Source organism: Artemia sp. Qi Xiang Cuo, chromosome 20, assembly GCF_049724085.1.
Source record: "Artemia sp. Qi Xiang Cuo chromosome 20, ASM4972408v1, whole genome shotgun sequence".
NCBI classification, from domain to species: Eukaryota; Metazoa; Arthropoda; class Branchiopoda; order Anostraca; family Artemiidae; genus Artemia; species Artemia sp. Qi Xiang Cuo.
In genome coordinates this window covers 15,311,061-15,333,307 of record NC_142813.1, presented here as the reverse complement: position 1 = coordinate 15,333,307, position 22,247 = coordinate 15,311,061, and the positions used below count along the sequence as shown (strand labels likewise).

At 35.5% G+C, this 22,247-nt stretch overlaps 1 protein-coding gene and 1 pseudogene across 1 annotated transcript; both read left to right on the top strand.

Moving 5' to 3' along the window:
* The window catches only part of LOC148939911 (LIM domain kinase 1-like), a 6,657-nt pseudogene extending 5,962 nt beyond the window's left edge, over positions 1–695 (top strand).
* A 764-nt stretch (positions 696–1,459) lies between these two features.
* LOC148939910 (sorting nexin-13-like) lies at positions 1,460–17,174 on the top strand. The gene is made up of 2 exons (XM_089106497.1): positions 1,460–1,573; positions 13,319–17,174. Exons 1-2 carry the CDS (start codon positions 1,525–1,527, stop codon positions 13,501–13,503), a joined length of 234 nt encoding a protein of 77 aa, XP_088962623.1. The 5' UTR covers positions 1,460–1,524; the 3' UTR covers positions 13,504–17,174.
* Positions 17,175–22,247: the final 5,073 nt, after the last annotated feature.

Here is a 22,247-nt window from a genome sequence, read left to right as displayed (position 1 = left end):
AGGTTTAAGAATAAATGTTTTAATAATATTGTGAAGTATTTAGGATCAACATCCTTGAGTTCAATTGGTCAGGGAGAGCAACATGTTTTTGAATATTGTCCTGGAACGTTGAAAAAATTCTTGAAAGCAATGAGCAGCTGTCCCTTTCAAAACGTGTTGCAATTGCAAGAGATATAGCTTCAGGAATGTGCTGTCTACATGAGGCGAACATTATTCTGAGGAATCTTAGTAGCGCTAATCTTCTTTTGAAAGCTAGTGAAGTTGTAGTGGTGTCTAGTTTACGTTTAGCTTGTGTTATGCCTAATAGAGAAAAGAAAGGGAAATTTGGAATAGTGAAAGACTTTCCTAGGACAGGGCCAGAAATTATCGCTGGTGAGGAATATGATCAATCTAGGGATGTTTATTCCTTTGGAGTTATTCTTATTGAGTTAGTTTGTCATAAGCCGCTGGAAAACATTAAGTTATTCTACGCCCCCAAAAAATCTATCGATAGTGAAAAGTTTAAAAGCAGTATACCGGAAGATAAAAATTTGAAAAATCTGTATAATGTTGCAACAAAGTGTTTAAATGTTGACCCTAAGAAAAGACCTATATTTAAATCGTTGATCGTTGAATTAGGTTCGATTTTTGACTGTATTGGAGAAAAAGATAAAGTTGCAAATATTAAATCCATGTTTGAGGCTAAGGGAAAGTAAAGCTACATTTATGGGAATTTTTTTCTAATATTGTCAGTTTCAGTAACATCAATCTCCTTCTGAAAGATAATAAAGTTGGAGGTGTGTCTAGTCTGGAGTAGCCTGTGTTGTCTCCAGTAGAGGAAAGAAAGGAAAATTTGGAATAGTGACGGGCTTTCCTAGGATGGTGCCATAAATTGTCGCTGTTGAAGAATATTATTATCTAGTGTTATCTAGAATAGTATTATCTAGGTGCTAGAAATTTCAATTTCCAATCAAATTAGCCCCTTTCAAAGTTTCTACGATAACTTTCTATGTGAAGAAGGCAGCGCAACAGCGCTATATGACAGCGCTAATGATAGGTTATAAATTTGTTATGGTGCCATTTACATAAAGAACTGAACACTGTTACAATTAAATGTAAAACTGAACACTGGTAAATTATGGTTGAAGCGATAGCTGCAACCTAGTAAAAGACGAACACGGCCCATAGAAAAAAAAATAACCTGAAGCTCCTAAAAATGGTTAAGGAGCGAAACACAAAATACACCATTGGAATCGCCTTTGGTGAAAACCCCATACAGGAAGCTTGCTGTCCCTTTAGTTGAATAACAAAGAGAATCAATTGATTTGTACAACAGGGTAAATCGCTTTTTTGGCACAGGAAACATCTTTTTTGTTTCGTTTATTTTTCTGCTGGTAGCGGGGCCTTTGAATTTTATTTAAGGATCAAGTTAGTTTGTTAGTTGTTAAGCCGTTGATAATTCCTTGATTGTTATCCATCAGAAACTCATTGTGGCCAAATGGCTGGAGAGCAGTTCCACGGCCCCCAAGGGACGAGTCAATAAAAATGAGAACGAGAGTGGTCGCAAAAGCCAGTTTGCTTGCATGTCTCTCAGGTCATGTCTCTCTTTCACCCTCTCTCTTTCTCTCTCTCTCTCTCTCTCTCTCTCTCTCTCTCTCTCTCTCCCCCCCTCTCTCTCTCTCTCTTTCTTTCTTTCTTTCTTTCTTTCTTTCTTTCTTTCTTTCTCTCTCCCTTTTCTAAATGCTTTGAAGTCTATACGGTATTAATAATCTACAAGACCTCATACTACAACCTCGTAATACGCAATGCTACATCATGTTACAACAAACTAAATTTGTAACAGCTAAAAGGTTTGCATACTGATACTCAGAATGTTTCAGTCAAATTTTGAGTTTCCAGATTTAGTTCAAAATTGAATATCAAAGGCTTTTAAGTTAATCCGACCAAGTTCTAGTTCTATGTTTTTTTCTTAGATTTTATCATCAGATCCAAAGTAGAACAATTTAAAAAAATTTTCGATTTTCTCAAAATTGAGAATTTTTCACACTCCGAGCCTAAAAAATATTGTTCTTTTTCACTCATACACATCCATCCTCTTTAAAAGCACTTTTGGGGTTCGTTTTTGTTATGTATATCTTCGGTTGTAAAAGCTTGGGAGAGGGTTCTTTCGAAAGGAAAGTGCCATATCTAGTGCCGTTTTTAAATACCAAAAGATATTGTGTTACAGCAATGTGGTGTTTCCTGCTATATCCTACCACTTAAGGTCTAAACCCTTAAACACAAGGTTTTGAACTTGCACCTTGATAAACCATAGCAAAGTGATATTTTCTGCCGTTTCGGACCACGAATCATCAAGTTTTGCTAAGAGAGGGATGGCAATGCTGACGAATGCTGTAAATTCTAATAGAGCTAATGGAATCCTTATGTCTAAAACCCTTAACAGGATGTTTTGAGCCCCCATGTTGAAAAAATATTTCAAACTGAGTTTTACGGTAACTCAAATGCCCATGTGGTTAACTTTTATCATTCCACAGATATACATTGGAAAAGAAAAATTTGTCACTAAAATCAGATAAGCTATTGAGGATTATTAATATGACTTAAAAAAGGGGAAGTATATAGTGATGTTAGGGAAAAACCTCTGTAAGAAAGGTGATAACACTGAGTGTGGTAATTACAGAAGCATTAGCTTGGTTTCTGTAGGAAGTAAGTTTCGTTTTAGGAGTTGAGCATTTTTGTGTTCTATCCCGATTTATATGGATCATTTTGATAGACCTTTTCCTAAGGAGCACAGCAAAGGCAATGGGAGAACATGGATTCATATGGGGAGTTAAACTTCCCTTAGACTTAGATTATGCTGATGATTTAAGCATTTTAGATAATATTCTTAGCAAAATGAATGAATTTTTGGACGTTTTGTGAGTTCATGATACAAGAACAGGTTTGAAAATTAATGTAAAGAAGACTAATTCGCTAAGACTAGGAATAAGTGAAGGTGAAGAGGAGATGTTGGGTAACTCACCGCAGCAAGCTGACCGAGGCCAATACCTATGGACGTCCCTCCTCCATCCCAATCTACTCAAAGCCTCCCTCTTCACACCCTTCCAGGAAGTTCCTATCTCCCTTAAATATTTCTTTACGACATCCTCCCACCCCAACCGAGAACGATCTACTTTTCGTTTAGCCATAGGTGGTTGGTCCAAAAGGACAATCTTTGGCAATCTACCATCCCTCATCCGCAAAACGTGGCCTAGCCATTCCTACCTTTCTCTCATTATAGCCCTAGAATGCGAAATTGAACCACACTTACTTAGGTAGTATTATTTGTAAAGACGGTGGTGCAGTGAAGACTTTGAAAGTATAATAGCCAAGGCCCAGGGTGCTATTGCACAGTTGAAAAAGGTTTGGAAGAATAGGAAGCTGACTCTGCGAACCAAGATTAAAATATTGGAAGCTACAGGGATGACAATGGTCAAATACGGTTTTGAAGCGTGGGTGCTTTGAAAAACGAAAGAGGGGTTGCTAGATATTCTCTTGAGAAATTGTCTACAGATTATTTTGGGTACCAAACTGACTGACCGTATCTTAAACAGTAACCTGTACGGAAAGTATGGTTCAATCCCGCTTTCTAAAGCCATAATGAGAGAAAGAGGGAGATGGCTTTGACACTCTCTGTGGATGAAGGATGACAGATAGTCTTGGTCGGCGATCCGTTTAGAGCCAAATCGAAAAGCGGGTCTTAGTTAGTATTAGTATCATTGGATATGTATCAACAATAAGAAAACCTAACCAAGTTGTGCATATTTTGCAAATTAAAATTTACAGGTGCAAAATAATGTTTAAACTCTAAATAATGATGGTAAAGAGTGATAGCTCCAGTGACTTTAAAGATCACTTCTCCTAAAATATTAAAATCTAAAAAGCGCAATTAATGGAAGTATACTTTCGTATAAAAAACAAAAATTTTTGTAGCGTTGAGGGAGAAAATCGTAATATTAATACTAATTTTCGTAATAGCTACACATCTATAATTCTTTTAATGTCCTTTAGTGTTCTAAACTCTCTTAGATATTTTATATAGAACAATATTTCTTAGATAATTGATTTTTTTTTTAATTTGCAATGTGACGTTTATTTTACTATTTTATCATTTTGCTTTATCATTTACTTTATTACTTTGTCATTTAATTTATTTGTATGTGACAAAATCGCAGAATTTTTTTGGGAAATTTTAAGAGAAGTGCGAAGTAAAACATGTATATAAAAATACTTTATTTCAACAAAAAATCATGTTGACTTCTTAAGTTTCTTCGCCCAATTCATACAAAAATTTTTTTACTACAAAAGTTGATTGTGAATATTTTTAAAACCTAAAAACGAACAAAAATAAATTTCTAAAACTTTTTTTTCTGATGGAAGTAAAAGAGCGAAGTTGAAACTTCAACTAGTGAAAAACATTGTTCCGCTGTTTACGTACCATATATTTGCAATACTGGTTCAAATGAACTGATACATCATATTTTCTTATATTTTTAGAATCCCACAAAACTAGTAATTTTCTAAAAACATGAGCGAGCTTGAGTTTTTTAGATCTGCAGGCTCTTTTATAAATTCTCTGTTTCTAATCCTTTTTTATTGCGTCATAATTTGTGTTTTTCAAAATAATCCACCACGCCTTCTGAATTTGACGCTATTTTGGACAAGAAAAAACATAAAATCCCTACGCGAGAGAAACTGGGTTTTCATGAAAAGCGCATTCTTTTTTATTATAATTAGGTTCGCTCTCTGGCAAACTGGAACAATCTATTTCAATTTAACGTTACTTTTTTTTGGGGGGGGGGGGGTAGGCTTTTTTGAAAAAAATTCAAATGATTCTTCTCGTAATTGCAAATTTTGAGCAGTTGAATCTGAATAGAAATTGGAATAGAATTGGAATAAAAATTCAATATAGTCTCACATGAGAAATGTTAGTCACTAGACAGTTTCTAAACTAGTTTTTTATAGTTTTGGCCACTATAGACACTTGTTCACTTTACATATGATTTTATATACCACAAGCTTATTGCTAACCTTAAATATTAAAGTTCAGGAAGCTCTTTGAATTGAACAGTTGTTAGCTCTACTTAAAAGTCTTTAGAGATGGCAGTTGAGCCATTTTTCGTTTAATAGGGGTTTAATAGGGGTTAATAGGGGTTTAATAGGGTGAAAAAATTAAAAAGACAAATTTTTCAGTAGAGTGCAAATTATATTCTGGCCTTGGAAAGGCATAGGAGTTTTAACTTTTGAGCCCTACTCATGCTAATTTCTGCTCGTTTTGAGTTTGACTCGGTTATTTATTGTAATTTCTGTTCGTTTTGTGTAATTTCTGTTTGTATGTATCGATTCTGATTTGTGGTAGTTTTATGCTTGGTAGATTATTTGATTTTAATTTTGCTAAAAAAAAAATTAGTCGAGTTCTTCACTTTTCTTTGAAAAACTTATTTTGTCTAAAATTTTGTTTAATTGATTTCTATTCGTTTTATATTGACATAGTTTTTTTAAGGTAAAAGAAAAGAGTAGTTTAAATCTTTTCTGTTTTTTTAAGAATTTATGGTTTGGCCTGCTATTTGTATGCTGGAGAAAATTTTTGAACAATTTTAAACTTCATACACCCTTTTAAAAATCCGGACAGAAATATTAGTGTTTAATTTAGTTTAAACCTCCTCTAGTTGACCTGAAAAAAACTTGATACCATTCGCAAAAAAAAAATCTGTATGCTTTTTGACAGCTTGGATACACTGACACTCTTTTGATTAGTTAAATTTTAAAAGCAGAAGTAGTAATAGAAGTAGCTCCGAAAGTTTGAACATAATACCCTCAGTTGTTTTAGGGACACTGCTGAGATGCCTTATTGGCAATCAGCATACACACAGTGCTTTTTGATTTTAATCTTAAAGCAACGTTTAGTTGTTAAACATAATGGGCAAATTGCATAACTTTGGGGGGTTGACCTACGCAATAGCCCTAGAGATACAGTTACAAGACCGTTCAGCGATACAGTTACAAGACCGTTCAGCGATACTGAACAAAGTGGATATCTTAGATTTTGATGGGAAGTGTTTGGAAATTTATGAGCTAAAGAGGAGGGCTGATTGCCCTCCAATGTCTTTTGACTCTTAAAAAGGGTACTAGAACTTCGAATTTTCAATCAAATTAGCTCCTTTAAAATATCAATGATATTACTTGCTATGATAGAGCAGCGCTGCCTATGATATTGCCTATATGCCCTTTTAATACTTGCATGCATATAGTTTTTTCGTTTTTTTTGAAGATCCCCCTAAACGTTTCAACTTAATGCCCTTAGTGTTATTAGTTATAGTATCCGTAGAAATAGTATCAAAAGTATATACATAGTCTTCTGGCTAGTTCAAAGTCTGTCACAACTTTCCCTGAAAGGTCTAACTTAATAATGTAAGCCGCTATTGTTACCTTTCATTGTCTCCCTATTGACAATCTACATGATCATATTTCATTTTGATTCAGTTCAGCATCCGCCTAAATATTCCTTGAAAGCTCGCCTTAATACCCTTTGCTTGTGTAGTAGCTGCAGTAGCATTAGTAGTAGTATGCACATCGCACCTGTTTTCAACATCCCCTTCAACACACGATACAATTTTCAACTTAATACCATAAACCGGTCCTGAAGCATTGCTGATACCTCATCTTGAGAACTTATGTCAGTTTAGTGTGTTTCGATTTATTTCCATACAGTTACAATATTGCCCAACATTTTCGCCTTAGTACCCTTAGGTTTACTAGTAGTAGTAGTAGTAGCACCAGTAGTTATAGTAGTAGCAGTAGAAGTAGAGTTAATAGTAGTAGTTTTAGCTTTAGTAGCAGTTGTAGTAGTTGTAGGAGTAGAAGCAGTCGTATTATGATGCAAATATTATCTTTTGTCTAGTTCAACATCCACTACAACAAGTGCTGTAAGTTTTAATTTCATACACGAGACTGTTCCTAAGATATTGCTGATATGCCCTTTTGACAACCTGCATAAGGACGAAAGGTTGTCATCTGTACAACAGAAATTTTCCGAAATAGTCTCTGAAAATTTTACCTTCATACCACGACATCCCCAAAGGCATAATTACTGAATCTTTCAACAATGCTAAAAATAATTGATGTGTCAAAACTTTGTTTGGAGTTTTGTTATAGAAAACGATGGGCGTGGGTATGGGGTTCTCTCAAATCACTTTGACTTTTAAATATAACTTCCAATTTAAAATCAAATAAGACCCATCTGAATTTAATACGATCATCCATTGCATAAAAACCTTATATGCTCTCAGGGCATAAATTAAAGCCCATGTTCTATGGCTCTGGGGGCTGGGCAAACCCTGGAGGCATTGTTGCAAGTTCTTGGACTATTTTAAACAAAATTGTCATCACACAGTTTCAATCAGATATATTTGGTCAAAAGAGGGGTAGTTGGGGGGGGGGCTAGTTGACCTCCATTGCTATTGACTCTTAAAAGTGAATTAGAACTTCTAATCATGGGCAGCGCGATCGCACTGCCTAAGTAAAGAACGATGTTGGCACAATTTATTATTTATTTTTTTGTCTTTCCATACCGGGGCACTTCGTATCGAAGGGGTTGTCGTAGAAACTTCGAAAAGGGCTCATTTGATTGGAAATTGGAGTGGCTAGTGCCCTTTTTAATTGGAGTGGCTAGTGCCCCATGCCCATCATTCCCCCAAACACATCCAATCAAAACTTTTAGATAGCCATTTTGTTCAGCGTAGCTGATTTTGAGATAAAAAATATGTTTTTGAGGAGGACACCCCCCCCCCCCACAACCCTCAGGGCAAGGGTTTTAAGTTATGCCCGGAGGGCATATAAGAACGATGTTGGCGCAATGTATTATTTATTTTTTTTTTCCTTTAGAGCAGGGCACTTCGTATCGAAGAAGTTGTCGTTGAAACTTCGAAAAGGGCTCATTCAATTGGAAATTGGAGTGGCTTGTGCCCTTTTTAATGGTCGAAAGTGATTGGAACGCAACTCACATCCCTTCCACGCCCACCATTTCCCGAAACACATCCAATCAAAATTTGGAGATAGCCATTTTGTTCAGCCTAGTTGAGTTCCAGGTAGATATTATGCTTCTGAGGAGGACACTCCCCCACAGCCTTCAGGGCAAGGGTTGTAAGCTGTGCCCTGGGGGCATATAAGGTTTTTATGGAAGGAATTGTCGTAGAAACTACAAAAAAGGTTCATTCGATAAGAAATTCAAAGGGCTAGTGCCCTTTTTAATAGTCAAAAGTGATCGGTGGGCAACTAACCCCCCTCTCACGCCGACCTTTTCCTCAAAGACATCCAATCAAAATTTTTAAATAGCCATTTTATTCAACGTAGTTGCAAGTTCTTGAAATTAGGTCTTTGAGGATGACAACCCCCCCCCCCCACAGCCCTCAGGGTAAGGGTTGTAGGTTATGCCCTGGGGGCATATAAGATTTTTATAGAACGTGTTGTCGTAAAAACTTCAAAACGGGCTCATTCCATTGGAAATTGAAATGGCTAGTGCCCTTTTTAATAATCGAAAGTAATTGGAAGACAACTAACACTCCTTCCACGCCCACCATTTCCACAAACACATTAATCAAAATTTTGAAATATCCATTTTGTTCCACGCAGTTTAAAGTTCAGGAAATTATACATTTCAGCAAGACACTCCTCCCACAGTCTTCAGGGCAAGGGTTATAATTTATGCCCTGGGGGTATATAAGTATTTAAGAAATTTTGTTTCTGAGGAGGACCAAGAATTATAAGTTATGCCCTGGGGGCATATAAGGTTTTTAAACAAGGCGTTGTCGTAGAAACTTCAAAAAAGGCTCATTCGATTGGAAATTCAAAGGGCTAGTGCCCTTTTTAATAGTCGAAAGCGGTTGGAGGGCAACTAACCCCCCTCTCACGCCCACCTTTTTCCGAAACACATCCAATCAAAATTTTGAGATAGCCATTTTATTCAACGTAGTTTTAAGTTCTGGAAATTAGGTCTTTGAGGATGACAAACCCCCTCAGAGCCCTCAGGGCGAGGGTTGTGAGTTATTCCCAGAGGCCATACAAGGTTTTTATAGAAGCCGTTGTCGTATAAACTTAAAAAAGGGCTCATTCAATTGGAAATTCAAAGGGCTAGTGCCCTTTTTAATAGTTACAAGTGATTGGAGGCCATTTTGTTCAACGTAGTTTAAGTTCTGGAATTTTTTTTCCAGAAAGTTCAGGAAATTATACCTTTGAGCAGGACACTCCCCCCACAGTCTTCAGGGCAAGTGTTATAGGTTATGCCCTGGGAGCATATAAGGTTTTTATCGAAATCTTTGTAGTAGAAACTAGAAAAAGGGCTTATTCGATTGGAAATTCAAAGGGCTAGTGCCCTTTTTAATAGTCGAAAGTGATTTGAGGGCAACTAACCCCCCTCTCACGCCCACCATTTCCCCAAACACATCCAATCAAAATTTTTAGATAGCTATTTTATTCAACGTAGTTGAAATTTTTGGAAATTAGGTCTTTAAAGATGACAACCCCTTCCCCCCACAGCCCTCAGGGCGAGGGTTGTAAGTTATGCTCGGGGGTATGTAAGGTTTTAATAGAAAGCGATGTTGTAAAAACATCAAAAAGGGATCCTTCAATTGGAAATTGAAAGGACTAGTATCCTTTTAATAGTCGAAAGTGATTGAAGGCCAACTAACCCCTCTCTCACGTCCCCTATTTCCCCAAACACATCCAATCAAAATTTGGAGATATCTATTTTGTTCAACGTAGTCGAAAGCTCCAGAACATAATTTGTACTTTGCTAAAAAAATACAAATGAATGTGCATTGTTAGTTTAATATACATATACTGATATTTAATTATCAGAATGTTAATATTATTTGATTTATTAAAGTTATAAAAGTAAAAACATCTATATTTTTTTCAGTAAAGTGCAAATTATGTTCTGGCCTTGGGAAGGCATAGGGGTTTTGAGCACAACTTATGTAAATTGCTGCTCGTTTAGAATTTGACTCGGTTATTTATTGTAATTTATGTTCGTTTTTGGGTTTCATTTATTTATCGATGCTGATTGTGTGGGGTGGGGGTGGGGGTGGGGCTGCGTTCTGATTACTTTGAGTATTAAAAAGGGCACTAGAACTTTTGATTACCAATCCAAAGAGTCCCCTCCAAAGCATATACGACCACCCTTTCTATATGAACCTTATATGTCCCCTAGGGTATAACTTACAACCCTTGTCCTGAGAGTTGTAGCGGGGGGGGGGGGGTGTCTTCCTCACAGACATAATTTCCGGACCCTTCAACTACGATAAAAAAAATTACTATCTCCAAATTTTGATTGGAGGTGTTAAGGCAAATGATGAGCGTGGAGGGGGTCTGGCTGCTCTCAGATCAGTTTGACTCTTAAAAAGGGCACTATAAGTTCCAATTTCAAATCAAATGAGCCCCATCTGAAGTTTATATGACCGTCCATTCAATAAACACCTTATATTCCCTCATGGCATAACTTACAACCCTATCCCCTGGGTACTGGGGGGCTGTGACAACCCTAGAGGCATTATTGTATGTTCTTTGGACTGTTTTGAACAAAATCGCTATCTCATAGTTTCAATCAGATGCGTTTGGTGGAAAGAGAGGTTGCTGGGGAGAGGGCCAAAAGCCCTCATCACTTTTGACGCTTAAAAAGGAACTAGAACTTCCAATTTTGAACCTCATGAACCTCTTCTAAAGTTAATCAACCATCCCTTCCATAAAAACCTTAAATGCCCGATGGTACAGCTTACAACCATCGCCTCCAGGCTTTGGTAGCTTGTATCAACCCAAAAAGCCTTGTTATATGATCTTTGGACTATTTTGAATAAAATGACTTTCTCAAATTTTTTTATTCGATGTACTTTGGGAAAACACGATGTGTTTGGGGGGGGTAGCTGCCCTCTGATCACTTTTGTCTCTTAAAAACGGCACTAGAAATTCAGATTACCAATTCAACGAGTCCCCTCCAAAGTATATACGACCACCCTTTCTTTGAAAACCTTATAGCCTATGCCCCCGGGGCATAACTTACAACCCTTGCCCTGAGAACTGTAAGGGCAGGGGTGTTTTTCTTAAAGACATAATTTCCGGATCCTTCAACTACAGTGAACAAAATTGCCATCTCCAAATTTTGATTGGATGTCTTTGGGAAACGGTGAGAGGGGGGGGGGAATTGCTGCTCTCAAATCACTTTTAACTCTTAAAAAGGACACTATAAATTTCAATTTCGAATAAAATGAGCCCTGAGTCTGGTCGCATGAGTTTATGCGACGAGCCATTCCATAATAACCCTATATGCCCCAGGGCATGACTTACAAACCTATCCCCTCGCCACGAGGGGGTGTCAACCCTAGAGGCGTTGTTTTATGTTCTTTTGACTGTTTTCAGGAAAATCGCTATCTCACAATCTTAATCAGATTTGTTTTGTGAAGAGGGGTAGTCGGGGGGAGGGGGAGGTATAGCTGCCTTACAACACTTAACTCTTAAAAGGGACTAGAACTTATAATTGTCAACCAAATGAGTTTCCTCTAAAGTTCTTATATCCATCCCTTCCATAAAACCTTAAATGCTCTCGGGGCATGACTTACAACCCTTGCCCCCAGACTCTAGGGGTTTGTTTCAACGCCAAAAGCCTTGTTATATTATATTTAGACTATATTGAATAAAATGGCTATATCAAAATTTTTATTAGATGCATTTCGGGACAATACGACGTGTGTGTGTGGGGGGGGGGGTAGCTGCCCTTCGATCACTTTGACTCTTAAAAAGGGCACTAGAGCTTTTGACTACCAATCCAATGAGCCCCCTCCGAAGTTTATATGACCATACTTTGTATACAAACCTTATTTGCCCTTAGGTCATAACTTACAACCCTGGCCCTGAGGGCTTGACGGGATTTGTCATCCTCAAAGACAAAATTTGCAGACCTTTCTATTACTTTGATCAAAATAGCTATCACAAAATTTTGATTGGAAGTGTTTGGGGAAATAATGGGCGGGGGGGCATTTGTCCTCCGATTACTTTCGACTAATAAAAAGGGCACTAGTCCTCTCAATTTCCAATCGATTGTTTTTGGAGCTTCTACGACAACGCTTTCTATAAAAACCTTACATGCCCAAAGGGCATACCTTACAACCTTTGCCCTGGGGGCTGTGGGGGAGAGGGGGGTTGTTCCCTCAAAGACATAATTTCCGGACCTTTCAACTACGTTGAACAAAATGGTTAATAACTGTTTTAGAGAAATGGTGGGCGTGAGAGGGGGTTTCGTTGCCCTCAAATCAATTTTAATTATTAAAAAGGGCACTAGCCCTTTCAATTTCCAATCGAATGAGCCCTTTTCAAAGTTTCTACGACAACTCCTTCGATACGAAGTGCCCTGGTCTAAGACCAAAAACAAGAAAAATAATTCATTGTGCCAACATCGTTCTTTACTTAGGTAGCGCTATTACGCTGCCTATCATATCAAAGACAGCATCTGTCAAATATTACCGTTACTGTCAAGATATTTGATGATTTATTTTTTTTCTAAATTCCTCAGCTGCCCTAGCCGAGTAGTTAGCGCGCTAAACTTGAAATACATTTTTCGTGTGGATAGAGGTTCGATTCCTGATGTCGCTGGTTATTTGGTTTGGAGCGGGAGTTAGTGGTTTGAATCCGTAAGCTCAGTCAAAGTTGACCCACCTCTGAATGGATACCTTGAAAGATGTGGGGGAAAACACGGGAAGTGTCGGATGATTTGCCCTCATCCACGCATTGCCCTCTCGGCCAAAGGCAGAGAATGAGGAGATCGGTACCCGCGCTACGCACACCATTGCTTAGCATGCGAAAAAAAATTAAGTGTTTTTTTTCCTAAATAGTTTCCTTTTTTAGTTGTTTTTTTCTTTTTAATCTAAATATTTTGTTTACCATCACTGTCAGGATATTTAAAATTCTTTTTTCTAAATGGTTTATTTTTTACTCTTTTTATTTCTTTATTTTAATTTTCAACCTGAATGGTCTCCTTTTTCAACATAACGGTCAGTTCACCACCGCTGTCAGACAGGGTCATATCCGGAAATTTTGTTTGGAGGGGGTACTAAAGAAGTTGTTTTCGGGGGGGAGGTTTTTACAAACAAAAACAAAAAAAAAATGCACCAAAAATTTGTTTAATTCATTCCTGTGACGTTTTTACGAGTCGGACAAACATTTCGGGGAGGGGCTCAAACCCCTAACCTCCCACCCCCCCCCCCTGGATACGGCCTTGCTGTCATGATATTTAAGCATCCACTCTTTATTTCAGATGAACTAACTCGAATTATAGGAAGTGAAACCTCACGCAGAGGCATGACTAGCGTCTTTGACATGCTACAATATCCAGAATTAAATCGACGGCTCGTGTTTGTGCTTCTTGAGAGTGCGCTTGAAGCGATTTTTCAAGATCAGGCGATGCATATGACCTTTGTCAAACTTTATGCTCTTAGCTGAGTCGTTCGCTTTATTTTCAGTTTATTCTAAGTCATTTCTTTTTCTCTTGAGACACTGTAAATCCTCGTTCATAGTTATAAATTATTTTATTAACTTATTATTAACTTTGTCATATACAAAGTTATAAACCTAAGAGAAATTGTAACTTTGAGAGCGAATGTGTAATTGTACTGTGTTGTTATATTAGGCGGGACCATTATTTTGCTAGGGGTAATGTAAACTCTATCATCAAGGTCCCACTCCTATGTTTTTTTAAAGGTTTACTAGTTTTAATTGACTAACTCGGCTAACCCCCCATTTAACTGCCATCGTAGCCCAATGAATCTGAACCTTTAAAGAACTCAGGTACCAGCTGATATACAAACTTAGGGACTCTGTTCTTTTGAATGGTAGAAAACCGTTCTCTACTACCTTTGTAATTGCGGAGATGGCATTAGTGCCTCGTCTAAATTTTTATTCCCATTCCCTCCCCCCCCCGCCCAATTCTGGGAAACGTGTTTTTTGGTATTTTTAGTGAAGATGCTCGTTTATGGTATTCTCATTTAAAAATTTGAAAAAAACGACAAAATTGTCCCTCCCCCCCCCTACATTTTGAAAAATATATTTTGAATATATTTTTGAAAAAAAAACTGTTAAAATTTAACGTTATTTACAGTTATGATCGAGAAATTGGCTCTTTTTACAATGTAAGATGATGTAGATTTCAACTATTAATTTAAGTTTCTTACATTCAGTATTTAAAAAAAAAACTGAACAGTTCAGAAAAGTATCATTTTTTTCTTTTGTTTATTGGTTTTTGTGAGTTTATTATTGTGACTTGTTTTGCAAAACAATAACGCTATTTCCTGTGGAATAACGTGGGATAACGATCGTCGTTATCCAATCGTGGCAAAATCTTGTTAAGACTGGGTAACTGATACCGAGCGATAAATCTCGATTAACAAGGAAATGCCTGATTGGCTCTTTTGTGAGAAATATTAGGCCAGTAAAAATAAAAAACACTTTTGAGTCAACATTTTTTACAAGTAAAATCTCTGTTTCTATACGGTACCACTGCACGACTAAAAACTAGAATACATAGGAGAAACCTTAAAAAAGAACAGGTGAATGCATCCCTTTCTTGACGTTTTAGTTAAACAGTTTGTTCAATTAAATGCAAGATGAATAAAAATCGATACATTTTGAAGTACATATTCCAACGAAGTAAGTTTTACTGATAAACATCCTTGAGCCACTCGGAGTTTTTATCCACTTTTTAGGTTTAATTATTTTTAATTCTCTTGGTCGATGCTTCGTCGCCTGAAAGTCGGCGTAAACGGTATAGTTTAGTATGGAAGGGACGGGGATGTCAGACAATTGAGAATATTATCAAGAGTTTGAAGTTCGATATCAGTAACGTCTTTGTAACGTTCGCTGAAAGACATGATTTTTCTGAAATTGACAGAACAGGGTTTTGCAGCTTTTCTCAAGGTGTGTATCCCTTTTAATCTGACTGCACAGTCTCATGCTCTTTTAGAAGATACTGCAAACTCCTCTGGAAAAAATACAGCATTAAGTAATCGATTTCTGGCACCTTTCTGGCACCCCTGGTTTAGAGTTCATGCCATAGAGTAGCCGTAGAAGATTCTAATCATTTAAATTAATTTATTTGTAACCCACATATACAGTCATATAAAAACGGAGTGATAATGAAGAAGAAAGAGAAAATCAACGAAAAATAAGATAACACGATGATGAAGGGATAGACGCAAAGACGTCATGCTTGTCCGTTTCCTATACCGCATCTTTTACTTTGAAATTATATTAGATACGCCAAACTTATTTATAAGAAACCAGTTTAATTTCAAATTTGAAAAGTAGAATCTGTTTCACTGGGGATAAGAAACGGATTAATCTGTGACTCTCACTTAAAAAATAAGATGCTTATTCTGTACAGCTTGAATTGTAAAACGGTAATAGAAGATGAGATATTCTAGCCACAGTCAATATCAAATGCTCCAATGACATCTATTTTATGTTGCCATTGCAAATAATTTGGTTTCTCTAAAGAAAAAATAAAAGATGGCTACTATAGAAATGATTTTAGTTAAGCTGTTTTTAATTCAGTTACCACTAAATGAGAAATCTCTTCAATATTCAGGGGCTCACCTATAGGTTTTACAAATAACTCATTCTTAAAAAAAAAATTCAAAATTTTATTATTTCGCACTACCGAAATACTCAAGTTGATCAAAATAACATAATTTAAATATAGAAGAAGAAAAATTATAAAAATCTAATAAAAAATGTCGTTCAATTTTGTTCAGCTATTTAAGGATTTGGGACCTCAATCTTAAATATTGTGCTTCACACAAGGGGATACACTTTTGGCCCCTATACATCCTTACTTACATGACTTGATTAAGCATGTTTTTTTTTAAGGGTCGTAATTTCACTGGTTAGAGGTCTCTCCAGATCTGAATCTGAACTTGATTATCCGCCCAAATATGTAAAATGGCAATGCTGTTTAATTTAATTCTATAGCATGGTAAGAAGCACAAGGTTCTCTTAAAGTCTTTTTCCGCCGTCCAATTGTTAACTAAAAAGTTTGCTAGCTTTTCTTGTTAACTCCTGGAAACAGAACTGTTTACTAGTGATTCTAAAGAATTTATTAATTAGATTCTAAAAGAGTCAAGTCTATAAAAATTCAACCTCTTCTCTTGGGCTAGCCAAAAGAATACGGCTAGCTTACCAGAATGGAAACTGGCGCTGGCGTTGACAGAAAAACACCATTGCCATCTAGCATTTGGAGTTTCTCAGCATTTCTTCAAAATTTGTTATTGTTTCTCTCTCAGAAATTGAGATTGGACAGTTATTACTTCACTGATTTTATCAATCACAGCAATTAAAATAATTTTTCATAATAATTTAATTATTTTCCTTAATAGTTTTTCATAATTTTTTTCCAGTATGAAACTGGGAAAAAAAATGTGAAGTAACACCAAACACTAGATGTCACAGAGGACTTTCTGTCATTACTAGCACCAGTTTCTATTCTTATAAGTTACCCATTCTCTTTGGGCTTACCTTTATCGGATTTTTTTATGGGGGGGGGGAACCAATAACAGAATTTGTTAGCTCTTAGAAATTGTCAATGTTTAAAGTCATCCTGCGTTGTTGGATTATCAATTTTTGAACTTTGCGCTTCACATTCTTCAATAATGTTCTTCAACAAACACAACAAGCTCATGGAAACACAATTTTAGCTAGTAATTTTTGGCATGATGGTGAAAAAAATGCCTTTATTAGCATTGAGAAAATATAAAGATAATAAATTTTATAAATCTTCGAAAGTCCTGCAAAAGTTGTTTTTTTCAAAATTTGTCCATTTTAATGGAAAATATAAAAAAGTAATACTTACTTTTGATAAGTGACTGCTTTCGGACTGTTATACAAACAGTACAGAATACTGCCTGTGGCAACCTTTGCAAACTCGGTGGTACTCAAATCTATAAAGAATCTTGCATAAACCTACGCGTAGTCTGGAATGTATGAGTTAATCCTCCCTTTTACCCCAAATCGAATTTCAGCCAAACTGGCTTCCAAATATACATTTTTAACAAGGACGTATCATCATTTAACTGCGTAGTTACCGTTCAGCCAATTTATGTGTCTACGAGAAGGAACGGAAAACCACAATTGTTATTATAATAATATAATCTATACATTATAATAATATGATTTATGTATTATATATAATAATAATATAATTTTAATAATAATACTTTAATTATTATAATTTAATAATTTATTATAAATTATATAATTTATTGTATAATAATTTATATAATTATATATTTATATATAATTATAAAATTATATAATAATTTATATAATTTATTATAAATATTTTAAATTATTTATTATAATTTTTTATAAATAATTGTTATCATAAAAGAGAAAACCAAGGATTACGAAGTAAAAGGAAAGGGGGCTGGGTGTCACAGGGAGTCCCAGAGTGGGGATAATTTAAATTAACTAAATAACTAAAGAAAGAAAGACATTTATCTGATAACAAGGGGCCAAAGGTCGCAATACTAAAGTAATAAAGTATGAAACCTAATGTTTATTGGCCAGTCGGAACTGTAGGAAATTAGTTTCATGTAACCACGTTCGGTGATATATCGGCTATGATTCATAGTTTATTATAAAAAACAGCAAAAAAAGTGTAGTTGGGCGTTTGTCTGGCTCTAGTCTTTTTAGTCTATTCCAGATAAAATGTAGTTTTCTAAGTACAAATTTATCCTAATGTTAAAAGGCTAAATAAATGATACTTCCGTTATCGGGGTTTTTACCGAAGAACCATCGATACTCTGAATCTGTGCCTTCTGGTGTTGATTTACAAATGTAAACTAAACTGCGAGCATATTTTTGAATGGATTAATTATTGAGCGTTCGTTAAAGTCCGTCTTTATTGCTATAAAAGAACAGAATATCTGAAATCGAGATACGAGGTTTGACTTTACGACAAGTAAAGTTTGGCTTAGAATCTTCTAGAAAATGGTAGTTTGAAATCCCAAGACTTGTTCTGAATAAGCTTAACTTCAGTGTACCTTTGCATACTAAATAATTTTGAATTAATGACATGCATATATGCCGCCAGGGTAGTCTGACAACTGCCCCCCTAAGAAACAAAAAGATTTCAAAAAAGATATAAAATAAATGAAAATTGTAAACATTTTTATTTGAACCTTAATGGAAAAAAAACCTCCGGGCAGCATTATCCGCCCTCCCCCTGGAAAATTTCCTGGTGACACTGTTGCTGGTATATGATCCAAGCTGGTTCCAAATGTGCCAAAATCTTTGTTTATTATAGCTCTTCTATTGAGTTCTTTCCATAAATTGACGGAGTTCCATAAACATAAGCCATATTCTATCGGTCCCTTTAGTGATAATATTTATCAATTAGCACTTCAAGAAAACGTGTTTTTTTGACTAAAAATACAACACTAAACCGTTTAACTACCAGAGAATATATATATATATATATATATATATATATATATATGATATATATATATATATATATATATATATATATATATATATATATATATATATATATATATATATATATATATATATATATATATATATATATATATATATATATATATATATATATGCATGTATGTACATTAGAGACTGTGTTTTTGACTAAATGTTTTCTCTTTGAGTTAGTTTTTGTGTATAAATTCTTTTTTGTAGAAACTTGCGATTTATTTTCATATGAAATTTTAGTTTCTAGATAATATTTGCTTGAACACGACAGCAGAAACCGGTGTTGTCATTTACATGCGTTTTATTGACTAATTAAATTATTTTATTATATTTTTTCTTTTGATTTTTATTTTGGTCATAGACTAATGAATATATAGTTTTGTGTTCATGTAATTTGAAAAATCTGGACTTACAAGTGGCCAGCAACACTAATAACACAGCAACAAGTGGCCAAGTTTTAGTGTATGTTGCTGAATCGTCATCACGCCAGTACACATGGGGAAAGAAGTTCTTCGCCCCGTCCCTTTAGTTGCCACGATCTTTTTCAAATGCTCCTATAATTTTTGGGTTTTGACGAAAGGGAATTTTGACCCATTCGCCCTTTCCGCCCCCCCCCTCTCCGTAGTGCATACCTTGGTGTATTCCTCGTGGCCATACCGACTAATGATCTTCAAGCTAGTCAAAGGCCTACCTCAATAGTATATGTTATTTTGTGGGATGGGGTGCAATCACAGAATTTCTATGGTAGGATTTGTCCAACTTGAAAGAAACACTGCTCGTGATGTCAAATAAACTTAAACTAGGTCACTTTTCTATTTATTTGTTTAACAATTTGAGTTACAGAAACTTGCTATATTTATGTTTTGTATAATGTTCTATGTGTAGCTAAATACTGGATAAACAGTATATAATTATGTATTATGTATGTATATATCATGTAATTTTTACATGACAACTTCTACGCAAACCCCTGGTCCAGCAATGTCATACGAACCGACTATTCTTGGTTTAAGTCAATACAAAATAAGGACTAACTGCTTGAGTGCCAACCGCATGATAAAAACCAGATGTTTTTTAAAGTTGCATATAAACATATTGTACCTCTTCACTTTTTGCTAGCAGATCTGAGCTAGCAGTTGGATTATTGGAGGCACAAAGCCAGAAAGCTCTAAAAAAGGAGATAATTGGTACTTGGAATGTTCCTGCACTTTTTTTCTCTAGTTATTTTTATATTCATTTGAATAACCAAACATGATATGAACTGGATAAATACCTTAATTCTTCTACCTGAAATAAAGATACTGTAACCGAAGTTGTAGGGCCTCTATCGGCTACACAATTGTCCTGGTCCTTTGAACAATAAACAAGAAAATACCTTTTTTCCAATCAGAATCTTGAAGATAGTTTCTTTCAACTGCCTAAGTTATGTGTTGAAGAACTAGACCATCGTAAATCTTATAATACCTAAAACAAACGTATCTCTATTTATGTTAGGCTGAAATTATTCAAAGGTGCGATTGTCTCAATCTATAAATGAATTCCCACGAAAGGATTTAATAGTAATTGACCGATTTGCAGAATCTCAAACGCAGGCAAAATAAAAATTCCTTTGCTATGTGTCAAACCCAAGAGAAATTTGTGAAATCACTTGTGCTTTAAAAAAAGTGCAAAAATTTTTGGAAAGATAGTTCTTCTTTTTCAAAGCGGTACTTTTTAGTGGATGTGATAATTACCATCTATTCTTACGGGTGGCAACTCTGGTCATATAGCTTCTGATGACCTAATTACCAAGACTCAAAGTATATTTTCAAATAGTTGATGATTCTGCGTCTTGCAAAAGTAGCTCTTCAAGGAGAGTTGTTTCTTTTGTAGTTTTTTCTAAGATACACAAGTATCACTGGACGACCAGGCGCTGAATCCAAATGAAGGATGGTGTAAATTGTTAACCATATATGTTCACGATGATCAAAAATTTAGATAACGAAAAAAACAATGACGATCAACCATGTTCAAATGAATTTACACTAATTTTAGTTGTATGTCTTTTTGCTACTCGGCCGTTTATAGAATAGTGAAGAAGTTGTCGTAGAAACTTCAAAACAGGCTCATTCGATTGGAAATTAAAGAGCTAGTGCCCTTTTTAATAGTCGAAAGTGATTGGAGTGTAACTAGCCCCCCGCCCCCCCACGGCGATTATTTCCCCAAACACATCCAATCAAAATTTTCAACAATATAGCGGTCGCCGTCATCTCGCTGACCGCACCTGTGTCAGTTTTCAGAGGCTGGGTCCTAGACTGCTTTCCCAACGTTTCTAGCTCTGTTTTTTTTTTTTAATTCTACAAACTGGGCCAATTGGATATTAAATTCGTTGATATCTGTTTGTCAATCGTATTGCAGAATAGATTTTGCTATTTTGATATTTTTCGTGACCAGCTTTTGCACCATTAATAGTTCGCTTAATTCTTCTGACATTTTTGCGTTTGAATAACTCAAAAAAATTTATTTTTTCATTTAACCTATTTTGAGGGAGGCTATTATCTCCTATGAGATATTTTAAAGGGTTTCCTATTATAGCTTAACGATTATAGGCCTAATCACTTTTTCTTGTATGTCTCCAATAATTGAATTTAAATTACATAGTTTATAGCCTAACTAGTTCGCATGTGTTCCTCCAATTTCCGACCGCGCCATATGTAACGATAAAAAAAATAGACTGGCCTTAATTGTGGTAATAAAGATTGACCGCGTCAATGTAATGATTAAGATTTGGTGACTAAGATGCGCCAAATGTGAAGATAAGATTGTGGCCACAAATGTAATATTCTGATTTAATGCGGGGTACCGATCGTGCCACTCGCTGAAAGCGAGGAAATAAAATGCATAATTGTAGTAGCTTAGAAATTCTCCAACTATCAATCCAGGAGCATGACCTCGCTTCCTCGAGTTATCTTCTTGTCAATTACCTCTAATGTTATGTAGAAATCAGATTCCTGGGAGCTCTACCGTTGGAGGCATACGAACTAATTACCTGCCGTGCAACTAGATACAGACATATAAAATAAAATAAACACAAAAAGAAAACCAATAGATTTATTGTGACTTACATTTAGACTTTATTAAATTGAATTAATTAAGATCTACAACATTATATTCAATTTAACTAAAAATGATTTACCTTTCAAATAATTAAACAATGAGAATAAAAAACCTAATATTATTTGACTAAAATAAATTAGGGGCATGTTCAAAGGTAAAGGTGTAGCCAGCTACACCCATTTCCACAGTATTGCTCAGCCAAGGAGGGACAAGAAATTTAAGAATAAAACAAACCGGAATAAAAAAAGAATTGTTTATGTGTGTGTGTGAGAATGAGCAATATGACTAAACATCGATGAATGCGCATATGTATATATATATATATATATATATATATATATATATATATATATATATATATATCCACATTCATCGATGTTTAGTCATATTGCACATTCTTACACACACAAACAGTTCTTTTTTTATTCCGGTTTATTTCGGTATATTTTATTCCGGTTTATTTCCAGCCAACTACCCATCAACCCGGTATTTACCAAGTTTTCAAACGGGAAAAACAGCCTCGGATCGGACTTCCTTCCAGTAGACGACCAAATACGAGCCCCAAGACAATTCTTACAGATACGTTTCCTGTTACCCACTGCAATGTA